Source organism: Lutra lutra, chromosome 3 (assembly GCF_902655055.1).
Source record: "Lutra lutra chromosome 3, mLutLut1.2, whole genome shotgun sequence".
Taxonomy (NCBI): domain Eukaryota; kingdom Metazoa; phylum Chordata; class Mammalia; order Carnivora; family Mustelidae; genus Lutra; species Lutra lutra.
Window position 1 is genome coordinate 186642010 of NC_062280.1, and position 14998 is coordinate 186657007.

Genomic DNA, 14998 nt, shown 5'->3' on the forward strand with positions numbered 1-14998 from the left:
CTCTGAACATACTTAACTGTAAAAACAATACTAAATGGAGGAGTTGAGATTTACAAAAGACTGTAAATCCTGCATGCTCCAGCAATGCAGAAAAGCACACCAGGAACCAACTGCGACAAAGGAGAAATTAACTGGAAAGTAGAGTAAGCTCGGTGATTCCTCATAAATGTGAGCTGGGGAAAAAAGAAAACCACTGAAGCCAACAGAGCAAGCAGTAGAAGCTCATGTATACTTACAAATACAAAAGACTAAGAATAGGGATGATCCAAACCAGACAGTGATGAGGGGAGGAAAGGCCATTAGCCAACTCATTACTGCTTCTAGGGGACCAAGAGACAATACCCAGAGAGAGGCGGCTAACAACTCTGGGCCTTCACACGCCACTCCTCTGCCGTGAAATGCAGAAGGATTCTCAGCCAACTCCCGTTCAGCAAACCTCAGCTTAAGTGCCATTTGTTTTGGAAAGAGTTTTCCCTGACCTCCCCAGTCCAGATCCTGTTATATACTCTGACAGGTCCATATTATCTCAAGTCTCAAAACTAATGAAAAATTATCTGTAAATTTTTTAATGCTGGCCCTCCCATTAAGCTATAATTTGTAAAGGCAGGAATCTTCTCTAGGCTTTCAACTGTACCTTTTTGCTCCTGGCACACCCCACTGGTCTTCAATACCTATATGGAATTGATGTTAGAGAAATAAATAGTTCTCTTCCTTCTAGGCCATAAGACATTCCTAATGTAGTACTCCCAAAGAGTTACATAGAATAGGTGGGTGCTCATTCACTCCTACTTCTTAAACTATAGGTGATTTCTCAGAAAGTTATGGTGAGTTTCCCTCAAGAATTAAAAAAAAAAATGTATGTAAGACTCACCTAAATAAAAGAAGCACAGGTCAGAGAAGAGATACAATCTTAAAAACTGATCTTTAAAAAGTTGTAAAAGCTACAGGGCCAACAAAAAAATAGCCCAAATTAATGCATAGTATAACTAAGACTGTATCAGTCAAACAGGGATCAGTCATCCATGAACAGAGAGTCAACAGAAACAAGTGTGAGTTGTGCCTGACAACAGACACTTAAGTTTTGTCACCAGTCACTGTTAAGGTCTCTAATGTAGAGATGGATGTAGGGTTCAGGGGTTTATAGGTTCTATAATTTAGGCTTAACTTGCAAGATCACCTCAATCACAAGATAGAAGCACTGGACTCCTTTAGTTGATGTTTTAAAATAATTCAATTTAGGGGCACCTGGGTGGCTCAGTCAGTTAAACATCCTGATTATGAAATCAGGAGTTGGATGTTTATAATAATCTGAGGGTCACAAGACCGAGACGCACATCAGGCTCTGCACCTTCTTGGGATTCTCACTGTTTTCCAGAGTGGCTGCACCAGTGTGCATTCCCACCAACAGTGTAAGAGGATTCCCCTTTCTCCACATCCTCGGCCAACACCTCTTGTTTCTTTTCATTAATTTTAGCCAGTCTGACTGGAGGTGACAGCTCATCGTAGTTTTGATTTCTATTTTCCTGGTAAGGAGGGACGATAAGCATCTTTTCATGCTTCACAGTCCATCTGGAAAGACTTAATACTCTTCTCCACTTCCAACCTCGACTTATGCCTCAACCTACCAGTTTTGATAACTATTCCAGTGAAACTGCTAGCTAAATCACCAATACTTTTTCTGTTGTTAAAACCTTAGTATTCACATTATTTGATCTGTCTATAGTATGTGATAACATCCATCGATTTACCACTCAATCTTCCCCGGCTTTCATGACATCACACTCGCCAGGTTTTCACCCGCCTCTGTGAGTGCTCTTCCAAGTCTCTCTTGTGAATTCTTCTTCTGGTTAGTTCTTAAACATTGGTGTTCTTCAGGGTTCTGCCATTGGGACCTGTTTTCTTCTCCTTCTATACCTCCTGCCTATAACTTCAATTACCCTCTTAGTGCTGATAACTCCCAAATCCTACCCGTTAGCCTCGATTTTTACCACCTAAATCTCCCACACATGTATCAGCTTATGGGATATCTTCACTTGGATATTTGACAAGCATTTCAAATGTGACATATCCAAACTGCAATCGTCCTTCTATCCAAATCTGGTTCTCAGTTCTACGTAACGAGTTAGAAAGGTCATAACATTTTCCAAAAATCTTCCCAATAAAATACATAAGCAACTTTACTTATGTAAAAACCATTAAAATCTTCAGGGATTTTGAGAATTAGTTTTGATGTGGAGCACATGAGGAAGTAAAAACAAACAGGGACTCTGGAATTAGGTAAACCTTGGCTGACATTTCTAACTCACCACACAAGACTCACAGGTTAGCTAATATCATGCCGCTTAAATCTTGAGGCGTCAAGAAATACATAACTCTGTGGCAGAACCACGTAAAATGGTTGAAAAACCAGACAATTCAATGTTTAAAAGGTCTTAATTTGCTAACACATAAAATATTCTCATGAAATGGCATGAAACTAGCACCTGAATTCAAAAAGTTAAATCTTCACTATTTACAACTTTTTTAGGCAAGTAGATCATCAGAATTATTCTTCAGGAAAGACTATTTACAGGGTTTCATGGAAATTCAACAACCTAAAAAATTATAAGTAACTGAGGATTTAAAATGTTTCCTCTAGGATAATATCTTGAAATAAATTCAGTAAATCTGACAGTTGCTGACATATTTAACTCCTCACATACAGAATCCTCTCCTACACCTAACAGTAACAGTGATGAAGCAGCATACGCTTTTCACCCTTGCCATGGTAAGTAATTCTGATGGAATTCTATTTTCAATGTTGGTAATTATTCTTTAATAGGATTTCTTTTAGGTTCAACCCTGAAATACACACTTCCTATATCACATGCTTGAAGTAGAGCTTAGGTGTTCCTAAGCTTATATTCCAACTTGTTAACGATCATCTGCCATCAGATTGTCCAGGCATGTCATTTCATTTAGGGAAAATACGTGGACACATCTAAGTAACTAAAGAGTTCAAAATTTATAAGACTAATTTTCGAGAATAGCACTGAATGAATAACACTATAAAGTATGTACCGAGGGCGCCTGGGTGGCTCAGTGGGTTAAGCCGCTGCCTTCGGCTCAGGTCATGATCCCAGGGTCCTGGGATCGAGTCCCGCGTCGGGCTCGCTGCTCAGCAGGAAGCCTGCTTCCCTTCCTCTCTCTCTGCCTGCCTCTCTGCCTACTTGTGATCTCTCTTTGTCAAATAAATAAATAAAATCTTTAAAAAATAAAAATAAAATAAAGTATGTACCGAGACAAACATTTGGGAAAGTTACATTTAGGGTTTTAGGTGAGGGTCACAAAACTTGGTGGATTTTTGAACTGTGAGAACCTTCCACATTAACCTAGCCTGTTTTTACCTCAAATACCAAAACTGAAATTATCAGGACAAATACAAAACCAACCAATAATAGTTCTCCATCGATTTGCCAGTCCACTTCGAAGTGGTCCAAATTCCCCTGCACAGCCCACTGCACTCTTCTGCTCCTCTCTCCCTTCCCTCTCCCTGGCTGCCGCTGCTAGCTGCTGTCATCCACACTGAGCTCCAACCTCATCACTACTAGAAAGGCCGTCCTGCTCTCTCTCAAGTACTGACTAGGTGCCCTTTTCCAGGTGCTTCCTTGTCATCAGGGCCCCTGAAGCTCTTACCACCTCGGAGCAGAGCAGGCTTGTCCACTGTCCCCCTCACAGTATTGTGGGGCTGAGGAGCACAGATCACATTTATCCACCTTTGTATTCCCAGCATCTAGAGCAGTGCACAGTATCTCTCGTAACTCAAATAATGATAATAAGGACGCTTTTCTGGAAAAGTTTTCTAAAAGAGCAAATTACTTGGTTTTGAAAATATTTCAGTTTAAAATATCATAAAAGGCAGGTATGGTCTATTTTTTTTAATCCATCTCATGAAATCCTAAAATTGCTGAACTTCGAGGCCACTTGAGCCAAATGGAGTCCAATAAATGAACACTTAAAATAAGCAAAACTGTTGTTTCTCTTAACATTGATATTCAAGAACAAAATCGAACTAATCACCACAGTAAGTTGTCTCTAAACTATTTAATCTTCATAGTAAGAAGTTCTCCCCATGTCTACAAGGCTAAAGAAATCCATCTTGAGGAACTCCATGTTAATATTCTATTCTTCAAAGAGACAGAAAAATAACCTTTTTTAACAATAATAATTAACCTTTTACCCTTTGCTGCTGAAACCTCATTTCAGTGTCTTTAATCTACTGATCTTCTCTCAGAAACACATTAATAAACATTGCTCATTCTAAAGATATAAGCATATATACAGATATGTAGTAATATATATTTGTATATATTTAAAAAGTAGGAATGACTAACTGCATCTTCTAGATAGTGAAATGAAAACACATAGGTTACCTGATTTGTTAAAGGCAAGTATTAAAAAATCTCTTTCAAAGTAATTTGGGGAAAAAAAAAAACAACAACACTACTAGATACAAAATTAATACTATTTCAAATTAGTCTAGGTAAAAAGAAAGCCATAAGTCAACAATCTCTAGTTCCTTTTGATGTAATGCAATCTGCAAACACTGCTAATTATGTGAGAGTTTTTACAATAAAGTATTAAACATTTATTTTTTGGAAATGGATGCGTAGAATAATTTCCACTAAAACATATTTTCAAATTTGATATTCAGATCTACTAACCCAATTAAGGATTTACACTTCACCCTTAACATTAAAAACAATAAGCATATAATGTATATACATAGATACAAATTTTGAAAGTTATAATATGCACATCACCTACCTGTTTGCTTATAAACTGCCAATTCTTGTACAGTTTCCAAAAACAGCCAAAATTTTTCATTACTTTCTTCTGCCATAAATTCACTATTAAAATAAAAGTAATCAGTTAATGGATGGAAATTAAAAATGAAATGAGAACTAAATTATAACTTATGGCTAAAACAAAACCCTCCAAAAATTAAAGTGACTGATTTCCATTTACTATAATGCAGAAAGCGAACAAATTGATGATTCTTACAGGAGATATCATTCTCAGCTTACAAGCATATACTAGTGACTGGAAAAGACTGCATGAGAAATTACTTCTGGCTTTTCCCCATTTTTAGCTATAATTTAAAAATGGATAATTCATTTTATTTCTCTTACTGAAATACCACTTAGAAGTATCATTTTTTAAGGTTTTGTTTTAGTTCCAGTATAGCTAACATACAGTGTTCTATTAGTTTCAGGTATACAACAGAATGATTCAACACTTCCATACAACATCCAGTGCTCATCACAGTTAAGTGTCCTCCTTCATCCCCATCACCTACTTCACCCATCCCCCTCCCATCTTCCCTCTGCTAACACCAGTTTGTTCTCAATAGTTAAGAGTCTGTTGCTTGGTTTGTGTCTTTTTCCCTTGGCTCTTTTTTTTAAAAAAAATTTTTTTTTAATTTATTTGACAGACAGATCATGAGTAGGCAGAGAGGCAAGCAGAGAGAGAGAGGAGGAGGAGGCAGGCTCCCTGCTGAGCAGAGAGCTCGATGCGGGACTCGATCCCAGGACCCTGAGATCATGACCCGAGCTGAAGGCAGAGGCTTTAACCACTGAGCCACCCAGGTGCCCCGGTTCTTTTTTTTGTTTGTTTCTTGAATTCCACATAAGTGAAATCATACGGTATTTGTTTTTCTCTGACTTATCTCACTTAGCATTATACTCTCTAGCTCCGTATCATTGCAAGTTACTGAGAAGTATAATTTAACAGTAATGAAGGGAATGTTACATAAAGGTAAAAACAAACAAACAAAAAAACCCCACACTGCCTATGGTTCACAAACAAAAATTGGTTGTATAAACACTTTTAAAAAATAATTATTACTGGGGTGCCTTGGTGGATGGCTCAGTTGTTTAGACATTGGACTCTTGATTTTGGCTACGTCATGATCTCAGGGTCTTGGGATCAAGGCCCACATCAGGCTCTGCGCTGGGGGTGTTGGAGCCTGCTTGGGATTTTCTCTCTCCCTGTCCCTCTGCCCCACCTCCCCTCACTCTCACATACTCTCTCTCAAAAAATAGTATCTATTATTTTTATTTAGCTGCTTATTCATGTAGGCAATATTTATTATTTAAAACAGAAAATACCTTAATGAAAAAATTAATAGGAAGCTGGTTTATCAGATTAGGTCTTTGGCCTTGAAGCCCAGACACTTTGATTTTTCCACAGGGCATAGGTCAGAAAAAACGAAAAAAGCCATTTAAAACCTTTGGAAATAATGGGGAAAAAAAACAAAAAATAAAACCTTTGAAAATAATGAATTAAGTAAGAGGCAATATAGTCCTGTACAAAACCAACTGCAAGACACCCAAAGGCAAGTAGATTCAACTATTTAAACTAGAAAGGAAACAGCCAAACAAGATGTACAGATTTATCACCCATCCTTTCTAGTCTTGGTAAATTTAAATAATGCTTAATAAAAATGGTAGATATAAGGACATCTAAGACACATGCAAGGTAATTCTTGTGAGTCTGGTTACTAAAGGGCGAAAGGAAGGGAGAAAAACTGGTTTATCCACATAAACACGACAGGCACAGGAATCGAAAGCAATGCATAAACAACTCTTGCTATGAATGGTGTCCAAATCAATGGCATTAAAAAAAAAAAAGAGGCAAAGCTAAAAGCAGAAGAAATGATGGGATAGAGAGGATGTGACCTGTAAAGGTCAAGGACGGTACAAATCTCAAGCAAAGTGGGGAGCAACACTTCATACTTAACTGACTACAACTACAGACAGGCTCATATACTAGGCAACCACAGGCAAAACTTGCGTATGCCAGAATTTACGCATTTAAGTATGATCCTTCCAAGTGTTCACCTTGAGAATATATTCCTGCACACTCATTCCCTCCATATACCACTACTCTGGGCACTTTTGGAACTCTTCTAGAATTTACTTTCAGGGGCAATTTGCCAGTAAGTCATTAATTTTAAAAGAGAAAATATCCTTGACAGATCATCTAAATCAGTTCTTCACCTAAAGTTTAAAAAGGTAAAAAAGACCCAAAAAATGAGCATTTCCAATTTGTTCACTTGTTTTATATAGTATTTAGCTCCAAATAACAGTGTTCCCCAAAAAAGTTCTATCAGAGGAAAAAAAGTGATTTGCATAGAGGATAGGTTTATATGTATGAAAGAGCATGTCAATAGTTACAAGCAAAATTCCAAAAAATATTTTCGTCAAGAGAAACACCAGTGGAATAAACGCAGTTTTGATGTACAAGTTACATGTTAGAAAAATTTAGCCCCATCAGTCTATAATCATCCCTAGCAAACAGTACTAAATTAGAAATTTCTTTAGGTAGGGGAAATAACCTCATTCATCTTTGGTCCCTACACAGTGTCCATCATAGGGGCATGCTCAAAATAGACACTCAAATTTCTAGGCTGAACTGAAAGATTCTATGTATAGAAAGACAGAGACCAAGAGAGGAAATACAGAAATTCCCAAGAATGCTTTAAAAAATGGAGCACCGCAAACAAAGCTTTCACTTCTCTGAAGTTTCTATCTCCCAAGCTCCTTTAATCTACCCAATACTCTCAATTCTTCCTTTTCTACATTTACTCCCTTCAACCTCTTTGATTTTTCTAGAATTTTTATGACAAGAAACATTAAAAACTGGAACATGCGCAGAATAATGAAGCCTAGAAAACAAAATGTGAAGTGCGACAGTTAAAGGACCTACGGGCTTCTAGCCTCCTACACTCTCAAAAAGCAGAAATCTGGTTCGAAAGGATAAAGTCAAGATTGCTAGGAAAAAGTTGTAGTGGGAGAGGCTTTCGTTTATGTAACGACTTGCTGACAATTTGTATTTGTTCACAACAGAACCAGTAAGTGCATGAGGTAACACTAAGCATTCTGTCTGGATTATGCCAACAGGACACCAGTTTCTACATGTCCGGTATATTGCAGAGGGAACTGTGATGGTGGTCTGAAGAAGTCACTTCCTAATATAAGGTCCTTTCCACTGAATCAACATCACTGGGCACCTACTTCCTTTGTACTGAGCCTTGGGAAAACAAGTATGACTAAGATGCTCTTGAGGCCCCTGGGTGGCTCAGTCAGTTGAGCATCTGACTCTTGATTTTGACTCAGGTCATAATCTCAGGGTTGTGAGATTGAGCCCCTCATCAGGCTCTGTGCTCAGTGGGAAGTCTGCCTGAGATTCTCTCGCTCTCCTTCTGCCCCTCCCATTCGTGGTCTCTCTCTCTCAAATAAAACTTTTTTAAAGACAGAAAAATACTTTTGTTGCTTCTACAAAGTGAATACTTATTAGTAATACTTACTGAGTACCCATGTCTGTGCACTGTACCTTGGCAAAATAAATATAAGTAATAATTTTATCCCTTGAAGCTCACATTTTAGCAGCACAGATTAACATATATAACTTGCAGTAATAATTATTATAGAAATAATGATCAAATGTTATGCGAATACACCAGAAGACATTAGTTTTTTTTTTTTTTAAAGATTTTTATTTATTTGACAGATCATAAGTAGGCAGAGAGGCAGGCAGAGAGAGAGAGGAGGAGGAGGCAGGCTCCCTGCTGAGCAGAGAGCCCGATGTGAGGCTCGATCCCAGGACTCTGGGATCATGACCTGAGCCGAAGGCAGAGGCTTTAACCACTGAGCCACCCAGGCGCCCCAGAAGACATTAGTTTTATCAGGGGACAGGATGAGCCAAAGAGAAAGTACTATGGTAGGTCCATTAATAAGGTATCAATGAAGAAAAGACTGTAGAGTAATACATTGCCCCCCTAGGGTTACTATATCAAATTACTACAAACACAGTGGCTTAAAACAAGAGAAATTTATTCTCATAGTTCTAGAAGACCAAAGTCTAAATTCCTGGTGTCAGAGTTAACACAAGTTCCAAAAGTCAGGATCCAGAGTATCTTTTTTGGGGGGGCCACCATTCAAGCCACTATAGTCCACCCTGGGCTCCCCGGAATCCACATCATCCCACATCGAAAACGCATATGCCCTATATCTCGACAACCCCAAAGTAATCTCAAACCCTTAGAGCATCGTTTCTAAGCCAAAAGCACATGTAAATATCACCAGAAGTCTCAAATCTCATGTAAATCAATTAAACCAGGTGTGAGTGAGATGCTAAGCATGCTCCATCCTGTGGCAAAATTCTTCTCCACATGTGGACCTGTGAACTAGAAAACAAGCTGTCTGCTTCCAAAATGCTGTGTTGAGATCAGAAATGCAAATTCTAAAGACAGACATTCCGATTCCAAAACGGAGAAATTAGAAAGAATAAAGGAGTTACCAGTCCCATACAAGTTTGAAATACAGCAGGACAAATTGTATTATGGGTTTCAAGCCCTGAGCATAACCCTCAGGGGCTTAATGCTCTACTCACTGTGCTGCCTGCCATGGCTCTGCCCTCAGTCTCATTATTCCTTTTTCTATTTTATTTTATTTTATTTTATTTTTCAGCATAACAGTATTCATTATTTTTGCACCACACCCAGTGCTCCATGCAATCCGTGCCCTCTACAATACCCACCACCTGGTGCCCCCAACCTCCCCCCCCCCCTTCAAAATTCTCAGATCGTTTTTCAGAGTCCATAGTCTCTCATGGTTCACCTCCCCTTCCAATTTCCCTCAACACCCTTCTCCTCTCCATCTCCCCTTGTCCTCCATGCTATTTGTTATGCTCCACAAATAAGTGAAACCATATGATAATTGACTCTCTCTGCTTGACTTATTTCACTCAGCATAATCTCTTCCAGTCCCGTCCATGTTGCTACAAAACTTGGGGATTCATCCTTTTTTTTTTCTTTTTTTTTTTTACAGCTTTATAAACATATATTTTTATCCCCAGGGGTACAGGTCTGCGAATCGCCAGGTTTACACACTTCACAGCACTCACCATAGCACATACCCTCCCCAATATCCATAACCCCACCCCCCTTCTCCCACCCCCCTCCCCCCATCAACCCTCAGTTTGTTTTGTGAGATTAAGAGTCACTTATGGTTTGTCTCCCTCCCAATCCCATCTTGTTTCATTTACTCTTCTCCTACCCCCTCAACCCCCCATGTTGCATCTCCTCTCCCTCATATCAGGGAGATCATATAATAGTTGTCTTTCTCCGATTGACTTATTTCACTAAGCATGATACCCTCTAGTTCCATCCACGTCGTCGCAAATGGCAAGATTTCATTTCTTTTGATGGCTGCATAGTATTCCATTGTGTATATATACCACATCTTCTTTATCCATGCGTCTGTAGATGGACATCTAGGTTCTTTCCATAGTTTGGCTATTGTAGACATTGCTGCTATAAACATTCGGGTGCACGTGCCCCTTCGGATCACTACGTTTGTATCTTTAGGGGAAATACCCAGCAGTGCAATTGCTGGGTCATAGGGTAGTTCTATTTTCAACATTTTGAGGAACCTCCATGCTGTTTTCCAGAGTGGTTGCACCAGCTTGCATTCCCACCAACAGTGTAGGAGGGTTCCCCTTTCTCCGCATCCTCGCCAGCATCTGTCATTTCCTGACTTGTTAATTTTAGCCATTCTGACTGGTGTGAGGTGATATCTCATGGTGGTTTTGATTTGTATTTCCCTGAACCGAGTGATATGGAGCACTTTTTCATGTGTCTGTTGGCCATCTGGATGTCTTCTTTGCAGAAATGTCTGTTCATGTCCTCTGCCCATTTCTTGATTGGATTATTGGTTCTTTGGGTGTTGAGTTTGCTAAGTTCTTTATAGATTTTGGACACTAGCCCTTTATCTGATATGTCATTTGCAAATATCTTCTCCCATTCTGTCAGTTGTCTTTTGGTTTTGTTCACTGTTTCCTTTGCTGTGCAAAAGCTTTTGATCTTGATAAAATCCCAAAAGTTCATTTTTACCCTTGCTTCCCTTGCCTTTGGTGATGTTCCTAGGAAGATGTTGCTGCGGCTGAGGTCGAAGAGGTTGCTGCCTGTGTTCTCCTCGAGGATTTTGATGGAGTCCTTTCTCACATTGAGATCCTTCATCCATTTTGAGTCTATTTTCGTGTGTGGTGTAAGGAAATGATCCAATTTCATTTTTCTGCATGTGGGTGTCCAATTTTCCCAACACCATTTATTGAAGAGGCTGTCTTTTTTCCAGTGGACATTCTTTCCTGCTTTGTCGAAGATTAGTTGACCATAGAGTTGAGGGTCCATTTCTGGGCTCTCTATTCTGTTCCATTGATCTATGTGTCTGTTTTTGTGCCAGTACCATGCTGTCTTGATGATGACAGCTTTGTAATAGAGCTTGAAGTCCGGAATTGTGATGCCACCAACTTTGGCTTTCTTTTTCAATATTCCTTTGGCTATTCGAGGTCTTTTCTGGTTCCATATGAATTTTAGGATTATTTGTTCCATTTCTTTGAAAAAAATGGATGGTACTTTGATAGGAATTGCATTAAATGTATAGATTGCTTTAGGTAGCATAGACATTTTCACAATATTTATTCTTCCAATCCAGGAGCATGGAACATTTTTCCATTTCTTTGTGTCTTCCTCAATTTCTTTCATGAGTACTTTATAGTTTTCTGAGTATAGATTCTTAGTCTCTTTGGTTAGGTTTATTCCTAGGTATCTTATAGTTTTGGGTGCAATTGTAAATGGGATGGACTCCTTAATTTTCTTTCTTCTGTCTTGTTGTTGGTGTAGAGAAATGCAACTGATTTCTGTGCATTGATTTTATATCCTGACACTTGACTGAATTCCTGTACAAGTTCTAGCAGTTTTGGAGTGGAGTCTTTTGGGTTTTCCACATATAGTATCATATCATCTGCAAGAGTGATAGTTTGACTTCTTCTTTGCCGATTTGGATGCCTTTAATTTCCTTTTGTTGTCTGATTGCTGAGGCTAGGACTTCTAGTACTATGTTGAATAGCAGTGGTGATAACGGACATCCCTGCCATGTTCCTGACCTTAGCGGAAAAGCTTTCAGTTTTTCTCCATTGAGAATGATATTTGCGGCGGGTTTTTCATAGATGGCTTTGATAATATTGAGGTATGTGCCCTCTATCCCTACACTTTGAAGAGTTTTGATCAGGAAGGGATGCTGTACTTTGTCAAATGCTTTTTCAGCATCTATGGAGAGTATCATATGGTTCTTGTTCTTTCTTTTATTAATGTGTTGTATCACATTGATTGATTTGCGGATGTTGAACCAACCTTGTAGCCCTGGAATAAATCCCACTTGGTCGTGGTGAATAATCCTTTTAATGTACTGTTGAATCCTATTGGCTAGTATTTTGGCGAGAATTTTTGCATCTGTGTTCATCAAGGATATTGGTCTGTAGTTCTCTTTTTTGTTGGGATCCTTGTCTGGTTTTGGGATCAAGGTGATGCTGGCCTCATTTTATGAGTTTGGAAGTTTTCCTTCTATTTCTATTTTTTGGAACAGTTTCAGGAGAATAGGAATTAGTTCTTCTTTAAATGTTTGGTAGAATTCCCCCGGGAAGCCGTCTGGCCCTGGGCTTTTGTTTGTTTGGAGATTTTTGATGACTGTTTCAATCTCCTTACTGGTTATGGGTCTGTTCAGGCTTTCTATTTCTTCCTGGTTCAGTTGTGGTAGTTTATATGTCTCTAGGAATGCATCCATTTCTTCCAGATTGTCAAATTTGTTGGCGTAGAGTTGCTCATAGTATGTTCTTATAATTGTCTGTATTTCTTTGGTGTTCGTTGTGATCTCTCCTCTTTCATTCATGATTTTATTTATTTGGGTCCTTTCTCTTTTCTTTTTGAGAAGTCTGGCCAGGGGTTTATCAATCTTATTAATTCTTTCAAAGAACCAGCTCCTAGTTTCGTTGATTTGTTCTATTGTTTTTTTGGTTTCTATTTCATTGATTTCTGCTCTGATCTTTATGATTTCTCTTCTCCTGCTGGGTTTAGGGTTTCTTTCTTGTTCTTTCTCCAGCTCCTTTAGGTGTAGGGTTAGGTTGTGTACCTGAGACCTTTCTTGTTTCTTGAGAAAGACTTGTACCGCTATATATTTTCCTCTCAGGACTGCCTTTGTTGTGTCCCACAGATTCTGAACTGTTGTGTTTTCATTATCATTTGTTTCCATAAATTTTTTCAATTCTTCTTTAATTTCCTGGTTGACCCATTCCTTCTTTAGAAGGATGCTGTTTAGTCTCCATGTATTTGGGTTCTTTCCAAATTTCCTCTTGTGATTGAGTTCTAGCTTTAGAGCATTGTGGTCTGAAAATATGCAGGGAATGATCCCAATCTTTTGATACCGGTTGAGACTTGATTTAGGACCAAGAATGTGATCTATTCTGGAGAATGTTCCATGTGCACTCGAGAAGAATGTGTATTCTGTTGCTTTGGGATGAAATGTTCTGAATATATCTGTGATGTCCATCTGGTCCAGTGTGTCATTTAAGGCCTTGATTTCCTTGTTGATCTTTTGCTTGGATGATCTGTCCATTTCAGTGAGGGGAGTGTTAAAATCCCCTACTATTATTGTATTCTTGTCGATGTGTTTCTTTGATTTTGTTATTAATTGGTTTATATAGTTGGCTGTTCCCACGTTAGGGGCATAGATATTTAAAATTGTTAGATCTTCTTGTTGGACAGTTCCTTTGAGTATGATAGAGTGTCCTTCCTCATCTCTTATTATAGTCTTTGGCTTAAAATCTAATTGATCTGATATAAGGATTGCCACTCCTGCTTTCTTCTGATGTCCATTAGCATGGTAAATTCTTTTCCACCCCCTCACTTTAAACCTGGAGGTGTCTTCGGGTTTAAGATGAGTTTCTTGTAGGCAACATATAGATGGGTTTTGTTTTTTTATCCATTCTGATACCCTGTGTCTTTTGATTGGGGCATTTAGCCCATTAACATTCAGGGTAAGTATTGAGAGATATGAATTTAGTGCCATTGTATTGCCTGTAAGGTGACTGTTATTGTATATTGTCTCTGTTTCTTTCTGATCTACTACTTTGAGGGTCTCTCTTTGCTTAGAGGACCCCTTTCAATATTTCCTGTAGAGCTGGTTTGGTGTTTGCAAATTCTTTCAGTTTTTGTTTGTCCTGGAAGCTTTTAATCTCTCCTTCTATTTTCAATGATAGCCTAGCTGGATATAGTATTCTTGGCTGCATGTTTTTCTCATTTAGTACTCTGAATATATCATGCCAGCTTTTTCTGGCCTGCCAGGTCTCTGTGGATAAGTCTGCTGCCAATCTAATATTTTTACCATTGTACGTTACAGACTTCTTTTCCCGGGCTGCCTTCAGGATCTTTTCTTTGTCACTAAGACTTGTAAATTTTACTATTAGGTGACGGGGTGTGGACCTATTCTTATTGATTTTGAGGGGGTTCTCTGAACCTCCTAGATTTTGATGCTTGTTCCCTTTGCCATATTGGGGAAATTCTCTCCAATATACCTTCTGCTCCCCTTTCTGTTTCCTCTTCTTCTGGAATCCCAATTATTTTAATGTTGTTTCGTCTTATGGTGTCACTTATCTCTCGAATTCTCCCCTCGTGGTCCAGTAGCTGTTTGTCCCTCTTTTGCTCAGCTTCTTTATTCTCTGTCCTTTGGTCTTCTATATAGCTAATTCTTTCTTCTGCCTCATTTATCCTAGCAGTGAGAGCCTCCATTTTTGATTGCACCTCATTAATAGCTTTTTTGATTTCAACTTGGTTAGATTTTAGTTCTTTTATTTCTCCAGAAAGGGCTTTTATATCTCCCGGGAGGGTTGCTTAATATCTTCCATGCCTTTTTCAAGCCCGGCTAGAACCTTGAGAATCGTCATTCTGAACTCTATATCTGACATATTACCAATGTCTGTATTGATTAGGTCCCTAGCCTTTGGTACTGCCTCTTGTTCTTTTTTTTTTTGTGAATTTTTCCGCCTTGTCATTTTGTCCAGATAAGAGTTTATGAAGGAGCAAGTAAAATACTAAAAGGGTGGCAACAACCCCAGGAAAATA

The 14998-nt window shown here is 38.7% G+C and overlaps 1 protein-coding gene across 3 annotated transcripts in view; it reads right to left on the minus strand.

The window, feature by feature from the left end:
• The window catches only part of UGGT2 (UDP-glucose glycoprotein glucosyltransferase 2), a 194996-nt gene that overhangs the window by 158518 nt on the left and 21480 nt on the right, over positions 1-14998 (minus strand). For all 3 annotated transcript variants that reach the window (XM_047720254.1, XM_047720253.1, XM_047720256.1), the window contains exon 2: positions 4807-4889. In XM_047720254.1, the coding sequence (XP_047576210.1) occupies positions 4807-4889 (83 nt within the window). The remainder of the gene's footprint in view (positions 1-4806; positions 4890-14998) is intronic.